The sequence below is a fragment of the Lactuca virosa genome, chromosome 7 (assembly GCF_052849685.1).
Source record: "Lactuca virosa cultivar CGN04683 chromosome 7, Lactuca_virosa_CGN04683_v6, whole genome shotgun sequence".
In the NCBI taxonomy this organism is placed as follows: Eukaryota; Viridiplantae; Streptophyta; class Magnoliopsida; order Asterales; family Asteraceae; genus Lactuca; species Lactuca virosa.
In genome coordinates, this window is record NC_136432.1 from 197,576,738 (window position 1) to 197,601,055 (window position 24,318).

General features: G+C 35.5%; 1 protein-coding gene across 2 annotated transcripts; it reads left to right on the forward strand.

Moving 5' to 3' along the window:
* The first annotated feature begins 3,389 nt into the window (after nt 1–3,389).
* Nucleotides 3,390–7,728, forward strand: LOC145124018 (cyprosin-like). 2 transcript variants are annotated; one of them, XM_079059227.1, is made up of 14 exons: nt 3,390–3,464; nt 4,163–4,506; nt 4,602–4,662; nt 5,016–5,110; nt 5,193–5,305; nt 5,528–5,696; nt 5,767–5,806; nt 5,929–5,993; nt 6,482–6,595; nt 6,708–6,772; nt 6,857–7,010; nt 7,088–7,207; nt 7,282–7,370; nt 7,457–7,728. In XM_079059227.1, the coding sequence occupies exons 2-14, from the start codon at nt 4,171–4,173 to the stop codon at nt 7,539–7,541; spliced, it is 1,506 nt and encodes a 501-aa protein (XP_078915353.1). In that variant the 5' UTR covers nt 3,390–3,464; nt 4,163–4,170; the 3' UTR covers nt 7,542–7,728. The 2 variants fall into 2 exon arrangements, with proteins under 2 accessions (XP_078915353.1, XP_078915352.1); XM_079059226.1 differs by lacking the exon at nt 3,390–3,464 and adding an exon at nt 3,489–3,620.
* The last annotated feature ends 16,590 nt before the right edge of the window (nt 7,729–24,318 follow it).

A 24,318-nucleotide genomic window follows, 5' to 3' on the forward strand; every position in this document is an offset into this window, starting at 1 on the left:
TACATTATGTTGTGATTGGTGATAGTTTAAACAAAAACATTATCGGAAAATGCTCATGGATGTCAGTTTCTGATACCTGACAGAGGAGACGACGATGAAAGAAGTCGCCGGAGGAGAAGAAAGGGAAGAGATCTGGCGGATATCTTAGATCTGATTTCGTTGATGAGAAGAGGAGGACGTGGTCCAGATCTGGTGCATTCGAGATCTACCTTATCTTAGTGAAAATCTGGTGGTTTTGGTGGCTCTCCAGAGCAGATCTGAAGAAAAAGTGGTGGCTGGTCGGAACAGATATGTCGTGGAAGGAGGACACGACGACGATTGTGGCGGTTCACCACAACAACGACAAAGACGAGACATCGGTGGTTCCAGATCTAAAACTCTGATGACAGATTTAAGTGTTATCGTCGGTGGTCAGAGGCTGCGGCGTGGAGGTGTCGTCGTCGGCGGTACCAGTGGTGAGGCGGTCGTCGATGGTGGTGGATGTGGTGGTGTTTATCAGAGATGCTTGAAGGAGGTGAGAGGATATTTATTTTGTTTCGGGAGAATAATGAAGAAATGGTATCAGATCTAACATATTACATATGAGTGGTTCTTAGGGTTCTTAACCTTTAGTGTTTCTCATTTGAACCTTTACCTATATATATATATATATATATATATATATATATATATATATATATATATATATATATATATATATATATATATATATATATATATATATATATATATATAGTTAAATTTTTTATGTTTTGCCGCTTACATTTTATTTTATTTATTTATATTTCTAAAATTTTATTCGAATATATTTTTAATGTTTTTTATATCTTGTTCGTTTATATTTTTTTGACGTTTTATTTGAATAAATTTTCTAATTTTTTTTGATGTTTTGTTCGAATATATATATTTTAATGTGTTTTTTAATCTTTTGTTTTTATATAGTTTTATAAATATTTTGTGTATAAAAAATATAAAAAAGGTTAGTTAAATGAGAATATGATTAACACATATTAGGTATATAATTATTTATTTTAATAGAGTTATTATATAGGCTAACCGAAATTCAAAACTGTTAATGGCTTCAAATTCAATTTTTTTAGTTTTATAATTTTTTGAGAAAATTACAAGAATGGTCCCTATGGTTTGGGATAATTTGCGTATTTGGTCCCTAACTTATTTTTTTAATTCGGAAGGTCCCTACTGTTTGTTTTTGTTACGTGTTTGGTCCCTACTATTTGTTTTTGTTACGTGCTTGGTCCCTGTCTTACTTAAAAAGACTATTATTTTAAATAGGGAAAAATGATAGGATAGGTAAGATAAGGTGTAGAGGGTGATGTTAGAGGTGTGTTTATTTAAATAAATTAAAAAATCAATGGAAAAATAGTCTTTTTAGGTAAGACAGGAACCAAGCGCGTAACAAAAACAAACAGTAGAGACCTTCCGAGTTAAAAAAAACAAGTTAAGGACTAAACGCGCAAATTACACTAAACCATAAGGACCATTCGTGCCATTTACTCTAATTTTTTTTACATTTTGTTCCAAATGGATAATAATTCATATAACTCAAACACATGTGTCAATGTTTTTGAGTTCATTTTTTTTAGAAATTTTGTTCGTTTTCGAGTTATATGGTTTTCCAATTAGCCTTTATATAACTTGAAACCCTTTTTCGTATTTCAGTTAGCCTATCTATTAATCTTATTAAAAATATTATTTTATTCCTAATCTATGTTAATAATATTCACATTTAACGAACTTTTTTTTTACATTTTTTACATAAAGTATAAACAAACAAAATGTCAAAAAATTAAAATTATTCAAAAAACTCGCCAAAAAACAAAAAAAAAATTATTCAAGAAAATATCATAAAACTATAAACGAAAAAAATGTAAAAAAAACATTAAACAATATATTCAAACAACACACCAAAGGGGTTTCAAGTTATATAAAAGCTAATTGGAAAACCATATAACTCAAAACGAACAAAATTTCTAAAAATTAAAAAAAAATGAATTAAAAAACATTGACTCATGTGTTTGAGTTATATGAATTCTGATTAGCATTTTCCATTCGTAATGAAATGATTTTTTTTTTTGTAAAACTAAAAAAATTGAATTTGAAGTCATTGACACTCTTTTTCAATTTCGGTTAACCTATACAATAATCCTATTAAAAAAAAAAGTCAAAACATTAAACTAACCTATACAATAATTATATACCTAATATGTGTCAATCATATTCTCATTTAACTAACCTTTGTATATTTTTTATACAAAAAGTATTTATAAAAAGCTTTACAAATATATAAAAAAACAAAAAATCAAAAAAACATTAAAAGTTATATTCGAACAAAACATTAAAAAAAATACTAGAAAAATTATTCACATAAAAAGTCAAAAAAGTATAAATAAATAAAATATAAAAAAACATTAAAAATATATTCCAATAAGATTTAAAAAAATATAAAAATCATAAAAAATATAAATAAATAAAATAAAATATAAGCTGCAAAATATAAAAAAAATTAAACGATTATATATATATATATATATATATATATATATATATATATATATATATATATATATATATATATATATATATATATATATATATATATATATATATCATTGTTGCGGAAATCGTGATTAATCGTTTGACGTTCTTCAACCGTCGATGATTAGGGTATTAATCGGAAATTTAGGATTAATCGGGTTTGGCGGGATTAATCGGTCTTGGCGAGATTAATTGGTCAACAAAAGTCAAAAAATTCGAAAAAAGTCAAAAAAATTAAAAAAAAAATTCTAAAAAATTCTGAAAATCTACTTTTTTTTTTTACTCCAAATTTTTCAAATTTTCAAAATTTCAAATATTATATCAAAATGTTCATATTTTCGTATTTTCAAATTACAAATTTTCTTATTTTCTAATTTTGAAGTACTTGTTTTTCTTAAGATATATTAATATTTGATTAATTTTAATATTTTATTAATAATCTATGGTCTCCGATTAATCCCCGATTAATCCCCGCCAAGACCGATTAATCCCTTAACATCAGTCGACCGTTGAGCTACCGTCGAACGATTTTTACAACCTTGATATATATATATATATATATATATATATATATATATATATATATATATATATATATATATATATATATATATATATATATATATATAAAAGAAATATATAAAAGTAAGGGTGAAATGGTCTTTTTAAGTGGATTAAGAATGTGCAGTGCAATTTCTTTAAACTACAGGGATGCATCTTGTCAAATTTTCAAAGGTTGGACTCAATATGCGAATATGACCAAACCATAGGGACCAACACTGCAATTTACTCTATAAAGAGGGACAACTCCACTGTGTAGTGTTGGAACTGTCTCATTCTGTTTTCATGTCCCATATTGCTCTATATTCACGCTTTCCACATTGTTTCTTTTGGAGGCAATCACGCAGGTTAGGCCTCTTTCAATCTGCCATTATCAATCGTCTCCGATCACTCGATTTCATTTGAGTTTGATTGAATTTCATGTATTGTATTTTTATAATTGCGTATTTGTATTGTTTCAACTAATTCTCAATCATCATTTTGATCGACGTTGTAAATTCAGGGTACGTACTTTGTGCTTCGATTTTCTTACGATCATACTTGATTTTGATTTAGGAATTAAGTTGTTAATATATTTCGTTTAGTGAACAATTGAAGTTCATTTGAGAATTCCGTGAATACTAAAGGATTTTTGTTATTTTGAGTGAATGTAAGGATATTGGCTATCGGTTAATCTTATGTGTAAAAGGAATAGGCTCTAAGTTGTTGGATTAAGGTTTTTTTTGGTCTGTTGCCTTGATGATCATTCGGATTCTCTTCTAGCACTCTCGCATTATGATTTAGATAGTAGCTGATTATTGACTTTGGTAAATCAAGGTTACAATTTTATGGTTTGAGAAAGTAATTATGAGAGTGATTGATTCTTAATTGGCTAAATTGGTTACAAAAAGCACTAAATTGATGCCATCATATGATTGTGAAAGCTCAACTATTTGTTTCATAATTTTTTTTTACTAATTATGTATTAAAAAAAGTGTGAAATTAGAATGGAACTTTTATTTATTTTACTATGAGATTTTGTTTCTGAAATGATATCTAATTGCAGTGTTAGACATGGGTACCATATTTAAAGCAAGCTTGCTCTTGTCATTCCTGTTGTTTCTTCTCTCACCTCCCGCATATTCAGCTTCTAATGGTGGATTGGTTAGAGTTGGACTCAAAAAGAGAAAAATCAACCAATTAAACCAACATGATGCCTCAAATGAAGGGAATTCCGGTCTCCATGGCAACTTCAGGGATTCAGACACTGACATAATTTCTCTAAAAAACTACTTGGATGCTCAGTATTATGGTGAAATTGGTATTGGCACTCCACCTCAAAAGTTCACTGTCATTTTTGACACTGGAAGTTCTAATCTTTGGGTGCCTTCTACAAAGTGCTACTTCTCAGTGAGTGATTTTTTTCTAGTTATTACTGATTTCTAATAAAATCTTTTTCTCTATTTTGATTCAACAGATGCTGATTAGTGTTGATATGGATGCAGGTTGCTTGCCTTTTCCACTCAAAATATAAGTCTAGCCAATCAAGTACCTATAAGAAAAATGGTATGGTGTCATGTTCTTGTTCTTTGATGGCTTCAAGTGCTTAGAACATCTAAAATAGGAGCTTATTCATAAGCTTTTTGGGTCAAATAATTTGAAGAAGCAAATCTCCTATTGTGGAGTTTGTTTTTTCAATTGAATAGATTTTTCCATATGTTTTCAGTTATAAGCTTGACCCAATAACTTTTTCATATTTTTTGACCTTCTATTCTTTAAGTTTATTAATCATAAATAAAAAGTGTTTTTTTTGTGTAATTTAGTGTAAAATAGATATATGTGGAGCTTTTTAGGTTTGTTGAGTTGGCGTTGATGTGACAATTTATTTATTTATTTATTATTATTTTTTTTACATCCAGGGAAATCTGCTGCAATTCGATATGGAACTGGTGCTATCTCTGGTTTCTTTAGCCAAGATTCTATAAGACTTGGTGATTTTACTATCAAGGAACAGGTAAAGACTAAAGATTAATAAATTATGCATCTTTTTATTAACATTTCTTCATTTTGGCAATGACTGAATTACCCTTTTTCAGGATTTCATAGAAGCAACCAAAGAGCCTGGTATCACTTTTGTTGCAGCAAAGTTTGATGGTATTCTTGGCCTTGGGTTTCAAGAAATCTCTGTTGGGGGTGCTCTTCCTGTTTGGTACTTTACTTATTTTCCAAACTTTTCTTTTGGAGTAAATTACATTTTTACCCCTGAGTCTCTTAAAAAGATTCAGTGTTGGTTCTAGATAGTTCTCTCCTGCAATGTTGGTGCCTCTGTTCAATTGTAAGAAGAAACTATTTGGGACCAAAACTGCAATTTTAAACAAACTTAGGGACCAAAAATGTATTTTTTTTAATGTTTGATAATTGACCATATTAGGTACAACATGGTTGACCAAGGTCTTGTTCATGAACCTGTGTTTTCATTTTGGCTTAATCGAAATACTAAAGATAATGAAGGAGGTGAACTTGTGTTTGGTGGTGTTGATACTAATCATTTCAGAGGTGAACACACTTATGTCCCTGTCACTCAAAAAGGCTACTGGCAGGTTATTATTCTTATATTAATTTTTTTTTTATAAAATTTATTACTCATTTAGTTGCTTTTGTTGTTTATAGTTTGAAATGAACGATGTCATCATTGGTAACGAAACAACTGGTAATTTTATGGCATTCTTTTACCCTTGATTCCTTTCTAATATTTAAATTGTGTTTTCATGGTTTCTAATCTCAGAATTTCTCTTCTTTTTGATTTTTTTTCTTTTAATTTTATTTTATTAGGATTTTGCACTAATAGTTGTGTAGCAATTGCTGATTCTGGAACCTCTTTGTTGGCTGGTCCAACGGTATGTATAGTTTACTATTTCCGCGGGTAAAATAGACATTTTTACAGACATGTATATTAGTTTTAAATAAAGGGAAAATTACAAATATATATATATATATATATATATATATATATATATATATATATATATATATATATATATATATATATATATATATATTGGGCAATTTCGTTTTTTCTAATCAAGCAATAAAAGTCATAGCAGTTTCATAGGTAATTTTGTTATAAATTACTAAATTAACCATTTTTTATTTCGACATGTTAAAAACATAAAATGGTTAATTTGAAAAATGTCAAATTTTTATTGTTTGATCGGTAAAAATCAAGTGTAAGTGGTTAAACACTTAAACCGCAAAATTGCCCAAAATATAATGGTTTTTTTTTTTTTTCCTGTAATTAAAACATTTTATCAATTGAAACTACAAATACATAGAAAAAGACATTTATTATTAAAAAAAAAACATTCTCAAATCCAATCTTTTTTAGGCTGTTGTTACTCAAATCAATCAAGCTATTGGTGCTCATGGATTAATGAGCCAAGAATGCAAGACTTTGGTGGAAGAGTATGGAAAGTCTATAATTGATATGCTCTTATCTGAGGTACCCTTTCACTTTCATTTTTTATACAGAATTAAATAAAAAAACATTTGGTAAATAATAAATATTACTCCTAATAATCAGTTTTCACGTGTTTCATTTCAATGGCTTGTAGGCAAAACCTGAGAAAATATGCTCCCAAATGAAGTTATGCATGGTTGAAGGCTCTCATGATACTAGGTTAATTTCACACTTCTCTTACAATTATATTTTTTTTTAGTTATTCATATTATTTCATATCTAACAATTATGTTTTTTTTACAGTATGATAATTGAAAGTGTGGTTGATAAAAATAATGGAAAGTCTTTTGGTGTAAACGATGAAATGTGTACTTTCTGTGAGATGGTGGTTTTTTGGATGCAAAAGGAGCTCAAGAAAAACAAGACTGAGGATTCCATAATTAATTATGCCGACAAGGTGAAACAAATATAAATCTAAATTAAAAGAAAAAAAAAGAACTTTTAAATAATGAAATTTATGTTCATAAATTTCAGCTGTGTGAGAATTTGCCAAGTCCGGGGGGACAATCTACAGTTGACTGTAAAGGTCTTTCTTCCATGCCGAATATTGATTTTACTATTGGTGGTAAAGCTTTTCAACTCTCCCCTCAACAGGTAACTTTATTTTTTTTTAATTTATATATTATTATAATTTTGGTATTTACTAACTATTATTTTTTATGGATCAGTATGTTTTGAAATTTGGTGAGGGAGCAAAAGCACAATGCATCAGTGGATTTAGTGCTCTAGATGTGCCACCTCCTCGCGGACCTCTATGGTATAAATTATAATCACATTTCCCATAATTTATTTATTTTCTTTTAATTTAAATTTAATATGTGACATATTTGTATTTTGGTGTAGGATTTTGGGAGATGTATTTATGGGTAAGTACCATACGGTATTCGATTATGGTAACTTACAAGTTGGATTTGCTGAAGCAGCTTAAGACTACTTGTTTTCTATAAACTGTTGAAATAAATCTATTATAAATATTATATAATTGTGAAGTTTGTTGGAATTGTGTTAGTTGTGTAACAAATACATGGTTTAAACTTGTATTTATTAATGTCACATAGTCTTTATATGCTCAATAGAGCTCTTTTATATAGGCAGAAGTTGCATTTCCTTAATAACTTAGAGGCTTTATGGATCCTTGACATTTAAAATATTTATGGAGAGGATTGTCCTTTGAACACTAATGTTTCTGACTGTTATGCGAGATCGTTTTGGGTTGTTAAAAATTTAGGTAGGAAACATGGTAAACTGATGATCAAATCTAATCTGAATACTTTGATAGATTGTGTAATGTCACTTTCTATGAAAGATATTTTGACCTTATATCGTTTCGGTGAAATTTCTGGACCAACGTGTGTTCAAAGTGAAAACTATACAATTGATCTTAAAATCAGGTTATTCCATTGATATGGGTGAAACTAGATATTCATACCTTTGAAGAGATATATTTCTTTCACAATTTAGATCAATCAATGATTTTATATGATTTTTCAAAGATCGGGGACAATTTTAGAATTTTACAAAACAATTGAGTTTGAATTTACAATCCACTTATCTCATTAAGTCCTTAATGGATAACCCCACAAACAACCAAAACAGTTAAAGATGACCTTAAACCAACTATTGTCAATACCAAATAGTAAATCTTATTCAAACAATCAACATATAAACCCACTTCCATTAGAAGAGATTTATGAGTTTGGTTTTCAAACCAAACTCATTAGGTGCTTAACACACAACATGTTAATCATAAAAACACAATACCATTCAACCACCATGAAATGGTGGTGACATGGTGGAGTCATGGTGGTCATAGGGTGTTCAAAATCCGCACACCAGACCAAATTCGAAAGAGAAATGCAACTAAAACTTGAAAGGAAAGAATTACAAAAATAAACAATCTAGCCATGGAACTTGTACCCATTAATGCCCTCACCACCACCCATTGAAATTTAAGGTGGTGGCAGGGACATTTTCCGGCAGCAGCCACCCCCTTGAGGTGATGGTTAGTGGTGGTTGTGTGAAGTGTATCTCAAAAGAAAGAAAAAGAAGGAAGCTAAAAATGAGAAAGAGTTATACCACAAAGTGTACCAAGTGACAAACCACTCCTATATTCCCCTCCTCCCATATCCGACGACCGGCTTCTTGCAGTGCACAGTGCACGGTGGTTACCGGCGGTGGCAGCCCTCGATTCTCACTCTATTCCAGCCAAGGTAACCCCACAAGGGATTCTTCAATGTTCCCAAACAATCCTCTGTCGCTTCACTCCTTCCTTCATTCCTTCCTTCTCTCTCTCTCTCTCTCTCTCTCTCTCTCTCTCTCTCTCCAACGATTTATAAACAACCGAAGGCAGCTGTTTCTGGCGGCATAAATGGCAACGACGGCGTCTATCCTCCTCACTCTCTCGGTATGAACAAATCAACAAAGCATCTCCCTAGAACCCTTATCATCGGCGGCTCATACAAACTGGAAGAAGATTTAGGGTTAATAGATTTGAGGAGTACGATCGCAGGGGTATTAAACAGGAAAAATGGGGAGGAGAAGGTCTCCAGCTCCCTGTGTCGTAACATGGGGAAAAGAAGACAACTAATTTCGAATTTGGCAGAAACAGTTCCTGGGGTTGGGGAAAGTTGGCACAATCTACCCTAGACCTGAATTCTTAACAAAATAGATGTTTTCTCAATTACTTTTTATCCCCTAGACTTATATTCCCTCCTATTAATGTTATAATAATAATTACTATTATTATTTTAGTCCTTTTTATTTACTTTAATTCCCATAAAATATTTTATTAACTCATTCAAGTCGTTCAATTAATCACGATGATTGATCGATCATGCCATTTTATTATAATTATTAACTCATCTCTTTAGATCGATATGATGCATTTTCTCATTTAATTCACTTAAACCAAGTTCGAAATATAATCCTAAATATATAGTTATTTATTTTATTTCTTAACCCCTATTTTGAAATAATTAAACAGAAAATAAAGCGTTACAATTCTCCCATACTTATTGAAATTATGTCCTCGAAATTGTTGATCTTGAATCTTGCTTCTGAAAAAGTACCGAGTCACCCAGCTACAACTGTTAATGGTTCTGAGGTGCATGACACAACCTCACCATATGCCCCTTGAGACATTCTATTACATTTTCATAAATCTACGAGTGATTTATTGTTGGACCGAGTGACGTGCCTATATGTGCTAATAACCATCCATACTCTTCGTATAACTATTAAGGTCTGACCATAGCCTTCAATACCAATTTTATCTCTAACACAAGAGCAACCATTAACATTACCAAAAATAACCCACAAATAGAACACACTAGCCGCCTTAAATCTACTACCAAGATTCACATAACAATGAACATGGCATACAAGCCGCCTCCGATCCACTGCATTCCTTCTGTTGTACAACTCAATTCAAAGATTGAAGGACCTTGCAAACTGATAACCTCATCGGTTTAATCCCCAGATCAAACCGACTGAAGCACACCAAGTCACTAGCAACATTTCTTGATTACACAACTGGAACAAGATTCCAGACCTTGGACAAAATTTGAACGGTGCTACGATAAAACCCCACTAGATCATAGAAAATCTAAATCTTAAGGAGATTCCAGAATCACCCATAATAATGTTGACTGAACCCTGGCTGGATCGACCCAATTACCATCCGCACCGACACGACATCCCATAACCGATCTTCATGTAAACTCAAAGCCATGCATGGAGAATTGACGAAATGTCGTTCCTGACATTGAAACTTCTATTAACTCATGCCAAGCCCTTCAAATAACTGCAGATGTCCGTGTTAAACACTAAAACCGACCGATCCACCATTGGCCAAACAATCTCGATCCATAAACCTCATAATTACTGTTGGTGCACTAGCAAACCTCAAACTGCACCACTACATACCCTTACGCCCACTCCCAATATGAAAATTGTCCTTAAACACTCAATTACTCCCACACTTATGGCGATATTCGACAAAGCTTGTAATGAATAAAATGCACATACCCACTTGTAAAATTGATCATTAATTGACAATTGCCCATCCTAGACCATAAATAGAGATCCATATTGTGAGCCAACCAGTCTCTCAATAACCAATACCCAATCTAAGTGGCCCAAACGCTTCTTAACCTAATACTTGGCGCTCCGGAAAGAAACAACTGGCTACAACAAGCTCCTTGACCAACAACTTCCGACTGCGAGGACAAGCCATACATTCCTGAATACATAAATTCGATGGCAACTTGCTTTGCAACCCCGATTTGACCAATTTTTGAATTCCTTCAGATCATGAAGCACTCCATCGGATCCTTGAGAAGCGTACTGAGGAAATTTCCTAACCACGAGCACTTCAATGGTAGTATATTCCTTCATTTATGCAGTAATAACCTAAACCAAAGCCTCACATACGTGAATTGTAGATTCCTCCGACTCATTATATTGAAATCACAAAAATCGAACAGACTGACGATCGTCCAAGCCGAATACCCAGTTCTCCCCCACTTAGGGTTCGAACTACCACCGACTGATGTTCGCGAGGTCTTGAGGCCTTGACTCTGCTTCCTGAAAGACCGCGGATGATGCGGTCTGAGTCGCCCCAATCAACAAGCGTGAGAAATTTGTCCTAATGTGACCAGGATGATGACAATGATGACATAATTCTACCTCCAGTGTGCAATCTTGGCGAACATGTCCCTTCCATCCCCACCTGTCGCATTTGAACTTGCAGCACACAGGCTCGTGGGTTCCTACACCCTTAGCAACAATGTTGTGGCTCGTCTGGCCTCCCGTACTAGGCATGGCAACATCAACCTTCTTAGATGTTATTAGCAGAGTTGGTTCATGAGTCTGCTTCCTCTTTCCCCGTTGTGTCTCAAAACCAAGCTCCCGCTCCTGAGTCACCTCGATAATCCCAGTTGTCTGAACGACTGTAATATGTTCCTCGAACTTGGAAACCAACCTGTCAGTGATATGACCAATAATGGCCGACAATTCCTCTTGTAGGGTCTGTGAAACCTCAATGACAATACAATCAAAGGTTCGATCCCTCTGAAGGCAGGATGCAAATCCCACCTTCGATCCCTCAGACTAGGAACTAGTCTGCTGAGCATTCTCCATGTCAGTAATTCGCTGCCTACTAGTAATGGGGTCCTTCTCCCCGAAGAACTTTGGGGCTCTACAAGCCTTGAATTCCTGAAAAGAGAGTGTCCATGCTCCAATCTGACCAGCCGCAAAATCTACACGAAAATTCCCAAGCCGCTCATCCAACAACTCCATGACGCCCTCCTTTATGGTACCAAACATCACACGAGTCACATCCAAAATACCGCAAGTGATCTCTGACATAACAAACTTGTGTATCCTCTCATCAATCGGCTCAGCACCAGAGCCTGAACTTGAACCAAAACCTCCTCCATGAGTGCTCATCACCATACTGAAAGGCAACCACACAAATGATCAGAACATAACCAAAGAATCCTCATCCTCCACGCTTCTTAGAATCCTCGTGACTTTCCTTGATTCGAGTATGGATCATGTGCTTTCAGTAGTACGGGCCCAATACTACCTTCCACACCTATCCATACTTTCTTTAAGAATCATTCTGAATCCTTTAAGTAACCTTCTCAAACTGGTATTCCCAAAATCCGCTAAACAGCGCACCATTCCCACTAGAGCACTTCCTAGGCTCTCCTATGATCCCCACCTCACCCTGCCATCAACTGCTGAAGAACTCCTACTAATGTTAGTTAACTACTTCATGAATACAATTACATACAACAAAACTTAGATAATCTTTCAACTAAAAGACCCAACCCTACAACGGTTAGACTCAGACGAGAGTTGCGCAATTGGGCCGAATCAATCACTCTAAGATTATTTAACCTTTCCAGCATGTAACTTAACATATTCCGACAATACTTAACTCACATCAATATGAGTCCTACAAAGCACAAAGCAAGCAACATTCAAGCAGTAGAACTCAATAGGCCACAAAACCTAAAAGGCGTCCCCTAACTCACTAACTTCTGTGATGCTAGGAAAATCTACCAACATTGTCAGTTGCCTTGTACATGCAAATTGTACACAATAAGGGGTCAAATAGATTGTCGAATAAATGATTCTATCCTAAGCCCACAACCAAACGAGGAACAGGAAATACGGCTAAATCAATCATTCTAAGGCTATATGATCCTAACCATATAGAATTTTAAAACATACACTTAGTAAATAATTCCACCAACATAGATTCCAAATAAGGCATAACATCCAAATCCTCTTAGGTTACAAGGCATCACAAATCAGGCCATTCTATCATGCAGTCCCTGAAGGTATCCTTAGCCTTATCCTAGCATGCAAACATTTTATAACATATAACATATCAACATGTATGACTATTTTGGAAATCACTTACTTGAGCTCGGATGATTGCACACATCGCACCCCTTTCTTTATAAAAGTCTTTTTAGAAAATTTTATTTTCTTTTAAAAAGATTACTAATTCCTCAGTTTGAGTTCTGAAACACCCAAGAGTGTGACTGAATCCCTCAAACAAAGACTTTGATACCAACTTGTAATATCCCGAATTTCAACCCATTTTTTTCATTTAAAAATAAAAGCATTTGTTCCAATTACAACTTCAAAGATCTAAATAAAACCATTTGGTTCAAATATTTATCACAGTTTACAATAAGATTTATTATGTGTGGAAATCTCCAATGGATGCGATGCAATCAAGCCGTTCCCTTCCTTCAATATAAGAAAACTTGAAACATTTTAAACATCAAACCATAAGCACAAAGCTTAGTGAGTTCTCCAAAATACCACATACTATACAAATCAGTGGGCCTAACCTTGGGGTATGCTTCAACCCAATACACATCAATGAGCCAAACCCTGAGGTGTATTTCAACCAAATACATATCAATGGGCCTAACCCTGGGGTATATTTCAACCCGAACATAAGATAGTGGGCCCAACCTTAGGATGTATTTCAACCCAAACATACAATAGTGGTCTCAGCCCTGGGGTGTATTTCAACCCAAACATACATGCAAATTCACAAAGACAATTAGCATTATACACAACACAATCTAGTGGGTCGGCATTGGTGCCTTTGACCCACGAGTAGTGTGAGAAGACTCTCATGAAGCAGTTACATAGAATAAAGTCACATAAGTAGCTAAGATTGGTTTCTAGCTCTTAGGAAACCTACAATCACATTAATAATCCTTACTTAGCTCATATCACGTATGTTACCTATTGATACTTCATAATATACTTCTTATTCACTTTTATTATCGTTGTAGCAATTGGTTTTGTGGGACATTAAACCTCACTCAACCCCCAAACCCTTGAAAGGTTGATATTACTTCTTATAATACATTACCTTAACTTTTCATAATGTAGGACACATTCTCTAGTTAGTTTTCTATTAAACTCTAAAGATTTCACAAGTTGGTTATAAGAATTGTCCCCTTACTGGACCAAGTAGAAAAATGGTCATCAACACCCTAGAAGGGATGATAATCCTTCCATTAAAAACTTATGTGACAAACTAGACCCTTCCATCTAAACTCAGCCTTTGAGGTTATACAATTTAGATTTTTCTAGATTTAATTACGTATTTTTCAAAATGTCAAATGAAAACAACATTTTTCTGGACCAACCCGCAAAAAATTCCAATTCCATATAACTTAGGAATGGAATTAGACCAAGCCCAATTTATCACTAAAAAAACATAAATATTAACATTTAGGGAAAAACCACATTAAAAATGGAGCTTCCTAGATTTAGTTAGGATTTTTACAAAACAACCAAAGTGATTAGTGAAATTTCTGGACCAACGTGTGTTCAAAGTGAAAGCTGTACAATTAAACTTAAAATCAGGTTATTCCATTGATATGGGTGAAACTAAACATTCATACCTTTCCAGAGATATATTTCTTTCATAATTTGGATCAACCAGTGATTTTATATGATTTTTCAAAGATCGGGGACAATGTCAGAATTTTACAAAACAATTGAGTTTGAACTTACAATCCACTCATCTCATTAAGTCCTTAATGGATAACCCCACAAACAACCAAAACAGTTAAAGATGACCTTAAACTAACTATTTTCAATACCAAATAGTAAATGACTTAATCAATTAAGAACTTATTCAAACAACCAACATATAAACCCACTTCTTAACATTAAGCTCATTAGAAGAGATTTATGAGTTTTGTTTTCAAACCAAACTCATTAGGTGCTTAACACACAACATATCAATGACCTCACCACCACCCATTGAACTTTAAATTGGTGGCAGGGACGTTTCCGGCAGCAACCACTCCCAGAGATGATGGTTAGTGGTGGTTGTGTGAAGTGTATCTCAAAAGAAAGAAAAAGAAGGAAGCTAAAAATGAGAAAGAGTTATACCACAAAGTGAACCAAGTGAAAAACCACTCCTATTTTTCCCTCCTCCCATATCCAGTGACCCGTTTCTTGCGGTACACGGTGGTTACCGGTGGTGACAGCCCTCAATTCTCACTCTTTTCTAGCTAAGAGAACCCAACAAGGGTTCTTCAATGTTCCCAAACAATCCTTTGTCGCTTCACCCATTCCTTCTCTCTCTTTCTCTCTCTCTCTCTCTCTCTCTCTCTCTCTCTCTCTCTCTCTCTCTCTCTTTTTCTGTCTACCTATCTATCTATTTATCTATCTATCTCTTCGACGATGTACAAACAACAGGAGGCGGCTGTTTCTGGCGGCAGAAATGGAAACGACGATGTCTATCCTCCTTAATCCCTCGGTATGAACAAATCGACCAAGCACCTCCCTAGAACCCAGGTCACCGGCAACACACACTAATTGGAATAAGATTTAGGGTTAATGGGTTTGAGGAGTACAATCGAAGGGGTATTAAATAGGAAAAATAGAGAGGAGAAGGTCTCCAGCTTCTTGTGTCGTGACATGGGGAGAAGAAGACAACTAATTTCGAATTTGGCAGAAACAGTCCCTGGAGTTTGTGCAAGTTGGCACAATCTACCCTAGACCCAAATTCTTAACAAAATAGATGTTTTATCAATTACTTTTTAGCCCTTAGTCTTATATTCCCTCCTATTAATGTTATAATAAATATTACTATTATTATTTTAGTCATTTTTATTTACTTTAATTCCCATAAAATATTTTATTAACTCATTTAAGTCGTTCAGTTGACCGTGATGATTAATCATGCCATTTTATTATAATTATTAACACATCTCTTTAGATCGTTATGATGCATTTGCTAATTTAATTCACATAACCGAAGTTTAAAATATAATCCTAATTATATAGTTATTTATTTTATTTCTTAACCCCTATTTCGAAATAATTAAACTGAAAACAAGTCATTACACACTCTTAACGTATGACTGCCACCAAGGACTAGAACCATGTCCTTCATCCTTCACAGATACTTAAGAATGTTCTTGACTACAATCCAATGAGCTCTGCCAAGATTGATCTGAAATCGACTAACAATGCTCAAAGAATAAGACACATCAGGGCGAGTACATGTCATAACATACATGATTGAACCTAGAATAAGACACATGAGGGCGAGTACATGTCATAGCATACATGATTGAACCTACAGACGAACCATATGGTACCTGACTCATGTCAGCTATTTCCTCATCAGTACTGGGGTTGTGAGTCTTACTCAATTTAACAGTATGATGGATGGGTAAATCCCCTTTCTTGGAATTCTTCATACGAAAACGTTTTAGTATTTTATCCAAGTATGTACTCTGACTAAGGCCAATAAATCTTTTTTTTCTATCCCTAAAAATCCTTATTCTAAGAATATAGGCTACTTCCCCTAGGTCTTTAATGCCAAAACACTTTCCAAGCCAATATTTTACTTATTGCAAGGTCAGATTGTTGTTTTCCATAAGGAGTACATCATCAACATACAATACTAGGAAAGTCACTATATTCCCACTAGCTTTGACATAGACACAATACTCATCCTAACCCCTAGAGAAATCAAACTCTTTGACTTTCTCATGGAAGCAAAGATTCCAGCTGCGAGATGTTTGTTTCAATCCGTAAATGCATTTATTAAGCTTACACACTCTTTCAGGAAACTTTTCATGTAAAAAACCCTCCGGCTGACACATGTAAACATCCTCAGTCAACTTCCCATTTAGGAAAGCAGTTTTTGCATCCATGTAACACTTGGTTCATTATACTTTTTAGTTAAGACCCTTGAGGTGTAATGGTTTGCAGAATTGTTCCCTAGGGGGCAGATTTGTCAACTTCGGGAAAGCTGGAGCATATTGGGCGTACTCCTTGTACGCTAGGCGTACTAATGCATGCTAGTCACGGAGCTCAACCACGTACGCTGGGCGTACGTGGAGTACGATGGGCGTACATGAGAAGTTTTAAAAACCTTATTTTAGGGCTTGTACCCTATATAAATCATAAGATAGTCTCATTTGGCCTTGTTTAACCACCCTCCATACCTTTGAAAACCCTAATTAGTCTATTAGCATTTGTGTTGTGCTTTTGAGCTCTTGTGAAGCTTTTGTGGTGTATTTCGTGCATCTTGAAGGGGGAGGAGATGGTTGAAGACTCATCCTTTGGAGAGGAGCTTAGATATCCAGCTTTAACACCTCCATTTCGTGGCTTGTGGGGTATAAAGCTTATAGTTTGTTAACTCATTTCATAGATATACTCTTTAGCTTGTTTATGGTCATTTTGGTCCCTTTTGGCTGGTGATTATGAGCTAAGGTTGTTTACAGAGCTTATCCTTGTAGATATGGGCATATTAAGGGTTTCTTAAGCATAAAGGTGCAAACTTTATGGTGGTTTTGGTCTCATGCATGCGTTAAGTCATTTATTAAGCTCTTTTGAGCTGTTGATCCCCATTAAGCCATGCATGCATATAAAGTTGACAGGTTTACGTGATATACCACCTTAAGCAAGTCAGATCTGAATTTTGGGTTGAAGTTTTAATCGTTTAAGAGCAGAATATTGGAAGTTGGCCAAGTTGGTGGAATTGCTAGGCGTGCAAGCAGGTATGTTGCACGTACAAGCCCTAAAGTGAGTACGCCCCGTGTACTCAGCAGACTGGGCTTCGAACTTTTGGGTTCTCGGTTTTGGGCCCTTTGGACAATTGGATTGGGCCTTGGCCTTGGTCCAAGTTGGCTAAAGGGTAAAAAGGTCTTTTACCCTAGTTGGACTCTTAGAGTGAGTCGGGATCCAATTATTAATTGGATGCTATTTTGTGATAGCGCGAGGATTTTAGCGGGCCAGTAGCTAGAGATTTTTTTGTGAGATTCAGCAGTGTGAGGTGAGTTTCCTCACCATGTTTAGCGGGTCTAAGGCACCAATGTCGGCCCATGATTACTTATGATAAGATAATAGATGTTTGTGTGACTCTTGTATGTGTATGTGCTTATATGATTTGTATGTTGGTCGAGGCCTGTTATGCGAGTTTGGGCGGGGCCCGTTATACTCAGTGGGCGGGGCCCGATATGCGAGTTGGGCAGGGCCCATTATACTTTGTGGGGGGGGGGGGGCATTATGCGAGTGTGGGCAGGGCCCAATACACTCATTGGGCGGGGCCTATTATGTGTTTGATTATGTATGGTATGTTATAATTTGGGGAACTCACTAAGCTTTGTGCTTACGGTTTTCAGTTTATGTTTCTGGTACCTCAGGATCAAAAGGGAAGAGCCCGGGATGATTGGAGAGCACACACCACCTTTTTCCACATTTTGAGATTTACTCTGATATGTTTTGATGTAGTGACATACTTTGATCTTTTGGGGTTGTATGACAATGATATGGTTTACTGTTTTATAAATTTAAAAATGGAAAAAAAATGGGTCTTATTTTTGGGATGTTACAAGTTGGTATTAGAGCCTTGGTTTGAGGGATTCGGACATACTCTTGGGTGTGTCTGAACTCAAACTAAGGGTTTGGTAAAGTTTTTCAAAAAGAAATGTTTTAAAGAAAAGGGTTTTCTAATACAAGAAAGGGTGTAGTGCATGCAATCGACCGAGGTCAAGTAAGTTTTTCCCAAAATACCCAAAAATATTATTTGATATGATTTGCGTTATGAATATGTGCATCTCATGCTAGTTAGGGTTAAGGATTTGCTCAATATTTTCATGATAGAATGCTATGATAGATTCCTTATATGCCTATTGTATGAGCTTGTAGACTTGCATGCTAGTTCTGATCCGTCAGTGATAGAATGGCCTGATATGTGATGTCTTGTAGCCTAGGAAGCATGGGATGCTAGATTGGGTATAATTTGTATGCATAAGGAAATCGGTAGCGAGAGTGGAAGTTCCTAGCATGGGTTGTAGTATATGGGACTGGATGTTATTGGTTATTCTATGGATTGAAATGTTACTGCAAGAATGTTGCTTGCTTTGTGCTTTGTTAAACTCATAAGTGATGTGAGTTAGCTATTAAGTGAATATGTCAAGTCACATATGACAAAGGTGGATAATCTCAGAGTGACGGATTTGACCCTACTGCGCAACTGTCTTCCGAGTCTAACCGTTGTAGGGACGAGTATTTTACTCGAAGTATTATCTAAGATTTTTTTGCATGTGATTGTATTCACGAGGTGGGTAACTGACATCATGGGGAGTTCTTCAGCAACTGATGGCAGGGTGAGGTTGGAAACCTAGGAAGTGCTTTGGTGGGTTTAGTTGTGCTGTTTAGCGAGCATTATAGTATTGGTTGAGAAGGTAACTTATAGGATTCAGGATGATTCTCGAGGAAAGTATGGATAGGTGTGGAAGGTAGTATTGGGCCTGCACTACTGAAAGCACAAGATCTATACTCGAATCGGGGAGAGTCTTGGAGAATCTAGGAAGCCAGTGGGATGATGATTCGCAGATATGCTCTGATTATTTATATGGTTGTTCTTCAGAATGGTGATGAGAACTCGGGAAGGAGGTTCGGGTTCGGATTCAGGCTCAGGTGTAGGTGTTGGTCCGATCGATGAGCGCATGCGGGAGTTCATCTCATCGGAGATCCACAGTATTTTGGAATGGACTCCTATGATCTTTGGTTCGGTCAATAAGGGTATTTTGGAGCTCTTGGATGGTTGTATAAGGGCTTTTCAGACCGAGATTGTAGCGGGGCAGTTGGGGGCTCATCTGGAGCCCAAAGCTTGTGGAACCCTAGAATCCTTCAGGAAGGAGGATCCTATTGCTAGTTCTTGTCATATGGGATCAGAGGTGAGTTATGTACCATGTTTTCAGGGGGATCGATCTCATGATTGGATTGCCATAGTGTAGTGATTATAGAACATGGTTTGGCATGCGGAATTAAAGATTCCACAATGAACATGGTGATTTCGGTGTTTAAGAGATGTATTGATTATGTATTGTGTTACAAAAAAGGATCTAGATCTAGTCTACATAAATAACACACACTTACACACTCAACTTTTACACCTCTCAAGCACACCTCTACAAGTGGTATGAACCCACCTTATATAGAGGTGTTTACATGTCTCTCTCTCACTCTCTATCTCTCATGTGTCATAAGGCTAATACACCACTTGCAAGTGGGTTTTACAAAAGTCAACACATTACAAACTCAAACATGAATAACTTGGTACCCTAACATTCTCCCCCTCAAAGTTAGGAATGGATGACCCACTTCAAATCTTCCAAAATCGAGCAACTACGCGATCCGAGCCTCAAGGGTGACACATGTCGAAACGAACTTCAATGTTCAATTCTTCCACGATTCTTCAATTTGGGCTCTAGAATGTGAGACCATACAAACCAAGCATCAACGAATGATCAAGAGCTTCTCAAACTCCAAATAATCACCCAAAAGTTGAGCATAAAAACACATCCCGAAAATCTTCAATAAAACCAAACGCATTTCGAAACGAAATCACTTCCAAACTTCCAATTGCATCATTTCGTGTACTTCAAAAATTCAAGGCCACTTCGGTCTTCAAATCCGCGTAATATGAAAAATTCAATTTCAAATTTCCATATAAATTTCTCCCCCTTTTTATAATCGAAATTTGATTATAAAACCTTCAAGGAAAGAGAACGTGCTCTATTCGGAATTTTTCGTTTCAAAACTCCCCCTTAACATGTGGCATAAACTTTGTGCTTTAATCCGGAAAATCCAAAAAAATCTTCATTTTTAAGCTTCGTTCACGGACCGCCTTTGACAAAATTTCTCAAAAATGGGTAGAAATTGTCAATTTCAAAATTCTGCAGTGACCCGGTAAGCCCAAAACAGCCAAAAATGCAAAACTCTCGCCCTTTTCCAAAGCTGGGTAGAAAGTGTCAATTTGCATAAACTGCAGGGGCGAAAGTTGCAGGGACTAATTTCGACAATTCTGCTCTTTGTGCTCCAAACATACGAAGAAGACCCCAAACATACGAAACTTCAGCCAATTTTCGAAGTTGGTTATGTTGTGCCAAACATTCAAAATATTAGGGACTGCTTACGAAACTTTTTCTTTTCTTTTCAAAACATACGAAACATTTTGCCAATCATCCGAAGGGTTTTAAAATTTGTCAAACAGTCGAAACTATAAGGGCCATATTTGAAACTTTTGTCACACCCTTCGTATGAATTTGTCTTCATCCTTGGTACAAATCAACTTTAAACTTCGTACGAAAATTTGGAAAAAGTGTCAAATTGTCGAAATTTCAGGGACAAATTTCGACAATACTGCCCTTTGTTAAAAAATTGTCGAAATTTTGATCATAGTGTCAAACTAACGAAACACCAGGGGCTGTTGTTGAAAATTCTTTATTTCCTTTCAAAACTAACGAAACTTTCATCCAATAGTCGAAATTGGGTGAAAGATGCCATTTCGTTAAAAGATCAGATACCAATTTCGTAAGTTTCATGTTCTTCTTCCCCGATTGGTTTCACAGTAACGAAACTTTCACAGCACATTTTTAACGAATTTTTTTTCCAACACCATTTTAACGAAATCTTCATTTAGATTAACGAAATCGAAGCGTGTCGAACACTTAACGGTGAACAGTAACCTCTTAATCATTCATTCACTGAATCGACATCCATACTTTGCATCAAAATCCAAAGAAAACCATCTTCAAAACAAACTAACGAACAACTGATTTCGTTATGCCGTGGATTCCCAAACTATCGAAATCAAAATGGAGACAATCGATTTTTGACAATAATATCAAATTCATTCGACTGTAAAACCATTAACCCATTTCATTATTACAATCCAAACACAAGCAATCGTTCGTTCTCCAGTAACTCAACATCCAGTCTTCGTACGAAATCAAAGACTTCATTCTTTGAGAAAATCTTCGTTATTTCCAGTCATATACCCAAATCAACAATCCAATAACCCCTTTTCACCCATTGTCGACTTCCTGGACTTGATCTAATTTCAAACCATTTGACTAGCAAAACATCGTTTCTGTTCGTCACTCGCATCGTCTTTTTCTCAGTGACTTTCTCGTTTAACATCAAGACTATAAACTCAACGATTTTCGAAATTGATCCACCAATCTTTCATGATTCTGACCTCTATATCTCATATTCAGCTTGCATCAAACAATTTCGAACTATAATTCATCGAAATCAATCCATATAAATCGATTTTGACTTTTCGAATTCGTCATTAACAAACACAAATCGAAAACTTTTCAGATCAAATTCAGATCAAACACCCTATTCGAACTGTTCTTCATTGTTGTCCATAATGTTCTTGACCATATTCATCCAAATCAAAAATCCAATTTTCGATTTCTCAAATATAGCTCTAACATAATCGATATCATCATATCACAAATCATATGAAATCGATTTATAACCTCAGATTATCAAAGAATATTGATTGATTAAACGACACGAAAAATGAAAACTAGAACACAAGAACAGTCGATCATGAAGAAAAATTGATCCAATAATACACGAATACGATGCGTGTGAATAAGTCAAAAGGATGAACAGAAACGCATAGACTCACATAAACTGGATCTTTACTTGAGACTTTGGGCTAATACGTGTTTGATTAACAAATGTGAAATCAATTTTGGGCTCAACCGAGATCATGAACAGTAAGTAGATATTGGATTGGACACGAATTGATGAACAATAAAGGATTTATGAATTTGGATCAAAGAACAGTAAACGCAAATTTGATTTTGTTTTTAGTTAGAATTGATCTTAAAAAAAATTATTGGATCATCAATGGGGTTTTTCAAGAAAAATTTGATCCAACGAATCAAACAATCAAAAATTAAAAACGCAACGTACGATTCAACAAAATTAAGAGAGATCATATAGAGAGACTCACCAAAAATGATTCAATTGTGACAAATGTTGCCAAACCGAGAATCGTTCTTTAAAAATCACGTTGATCTTGAAGACCCACTCTGATACCAATTGTAGTGATTATAGAACATGGTTTGGCATGCGGAATTAAAGATTGCACAATGAACATGGTGATTTCGGTGTTTAAGAGATGTATTGATTATGTATTGTGTTACAAAAAAGGATCTAGATCTAGTCTACATAAATAACACACACTTACACACTTAACTTTTACACCTCTCAAGCATACCTCTACAAGTGGTATGAACCCACCTTACATAGAGGTGTTTACATGTCTCTCTCTCACTCTCTATCTCTCATGTGTCATAAGGCTAATACACCACATGCAAGTGGGTTTTACAAAAGTCAACACATTACAAAGTCAAACATGAATAACTTTGTACCCTAACACATACAGGTTTCGCGAGCTTTATGTGAGGAGTTACCCGACATCATTGGGTGTGTCACTAATAGATTGGTCACCAGGTTCAAGGGTCAGACTTTGGTTGTTCAGACGGTTGATGGGATGGTCGGGGTAACCCAAGAGCATGAGATTGGTTCGGATAGGCAACTGGGGAAGAAGAAGCGGACTCATGGTCCGACTAGGCGATCTAAGCAGTTGGTCGTTGCCATGGCTGGCGTTAGAGACCTAAGGGTCTGTGATGTTTGCACAAAGGATACAGGGGCACATGAGCATGTGCACGGTAAGTCTAAGTGTGGCAGGTGCAGATGGAAGGGCCACCTCCGCCTAGAATGCACCATGGAGGTAGAATTGTGGCATCGTTGTCATCAGCCTGGCCATATCAGGGCAAATTGCCCACACTTAGTGGTTGGGGTAGCTCAAGTTCCATCGCAGGTGCTTTGGCAAGAAGAGGATGTCAGGATTTCTTCTGATGCTATTGCGGGTATATTATCTTTTGATTTCCTCTTGATTATTATCAGTATTATTATCATTGCTTTGAAATGTTGTTGGGAATGGGTAAGCATTATCTCTGGTTTAGTTCTTTATTTTTCCTCGGTTATATCATAAAGAATTGTTATATGCCATTTTGCATGGCAAGAGTCATTCATGGGTCATATCTTGCTGAGTGGGATTCAGTTGTTTGGCTGATTGTTCCAGTTCTTTGTTGGGTTCAGTTCAGGGGTTTTGATTGAGAGATCTTTAGTCGAATCAGCATGATTAGTTCTTCAGCAAAGTCGGAGTGTGGGCGTGATAGCATTGTTCATGTGGGATTTATAATCGTCTTTGGCAGGACCTTTTGAACTAATCACTACCCTTGCTAGGGAAAGAATGGTAGCAAGAAGATGGTTAGAATTTAGAGATTCTGCGGAGGATGGGGAGTTGGGGTAAAGAT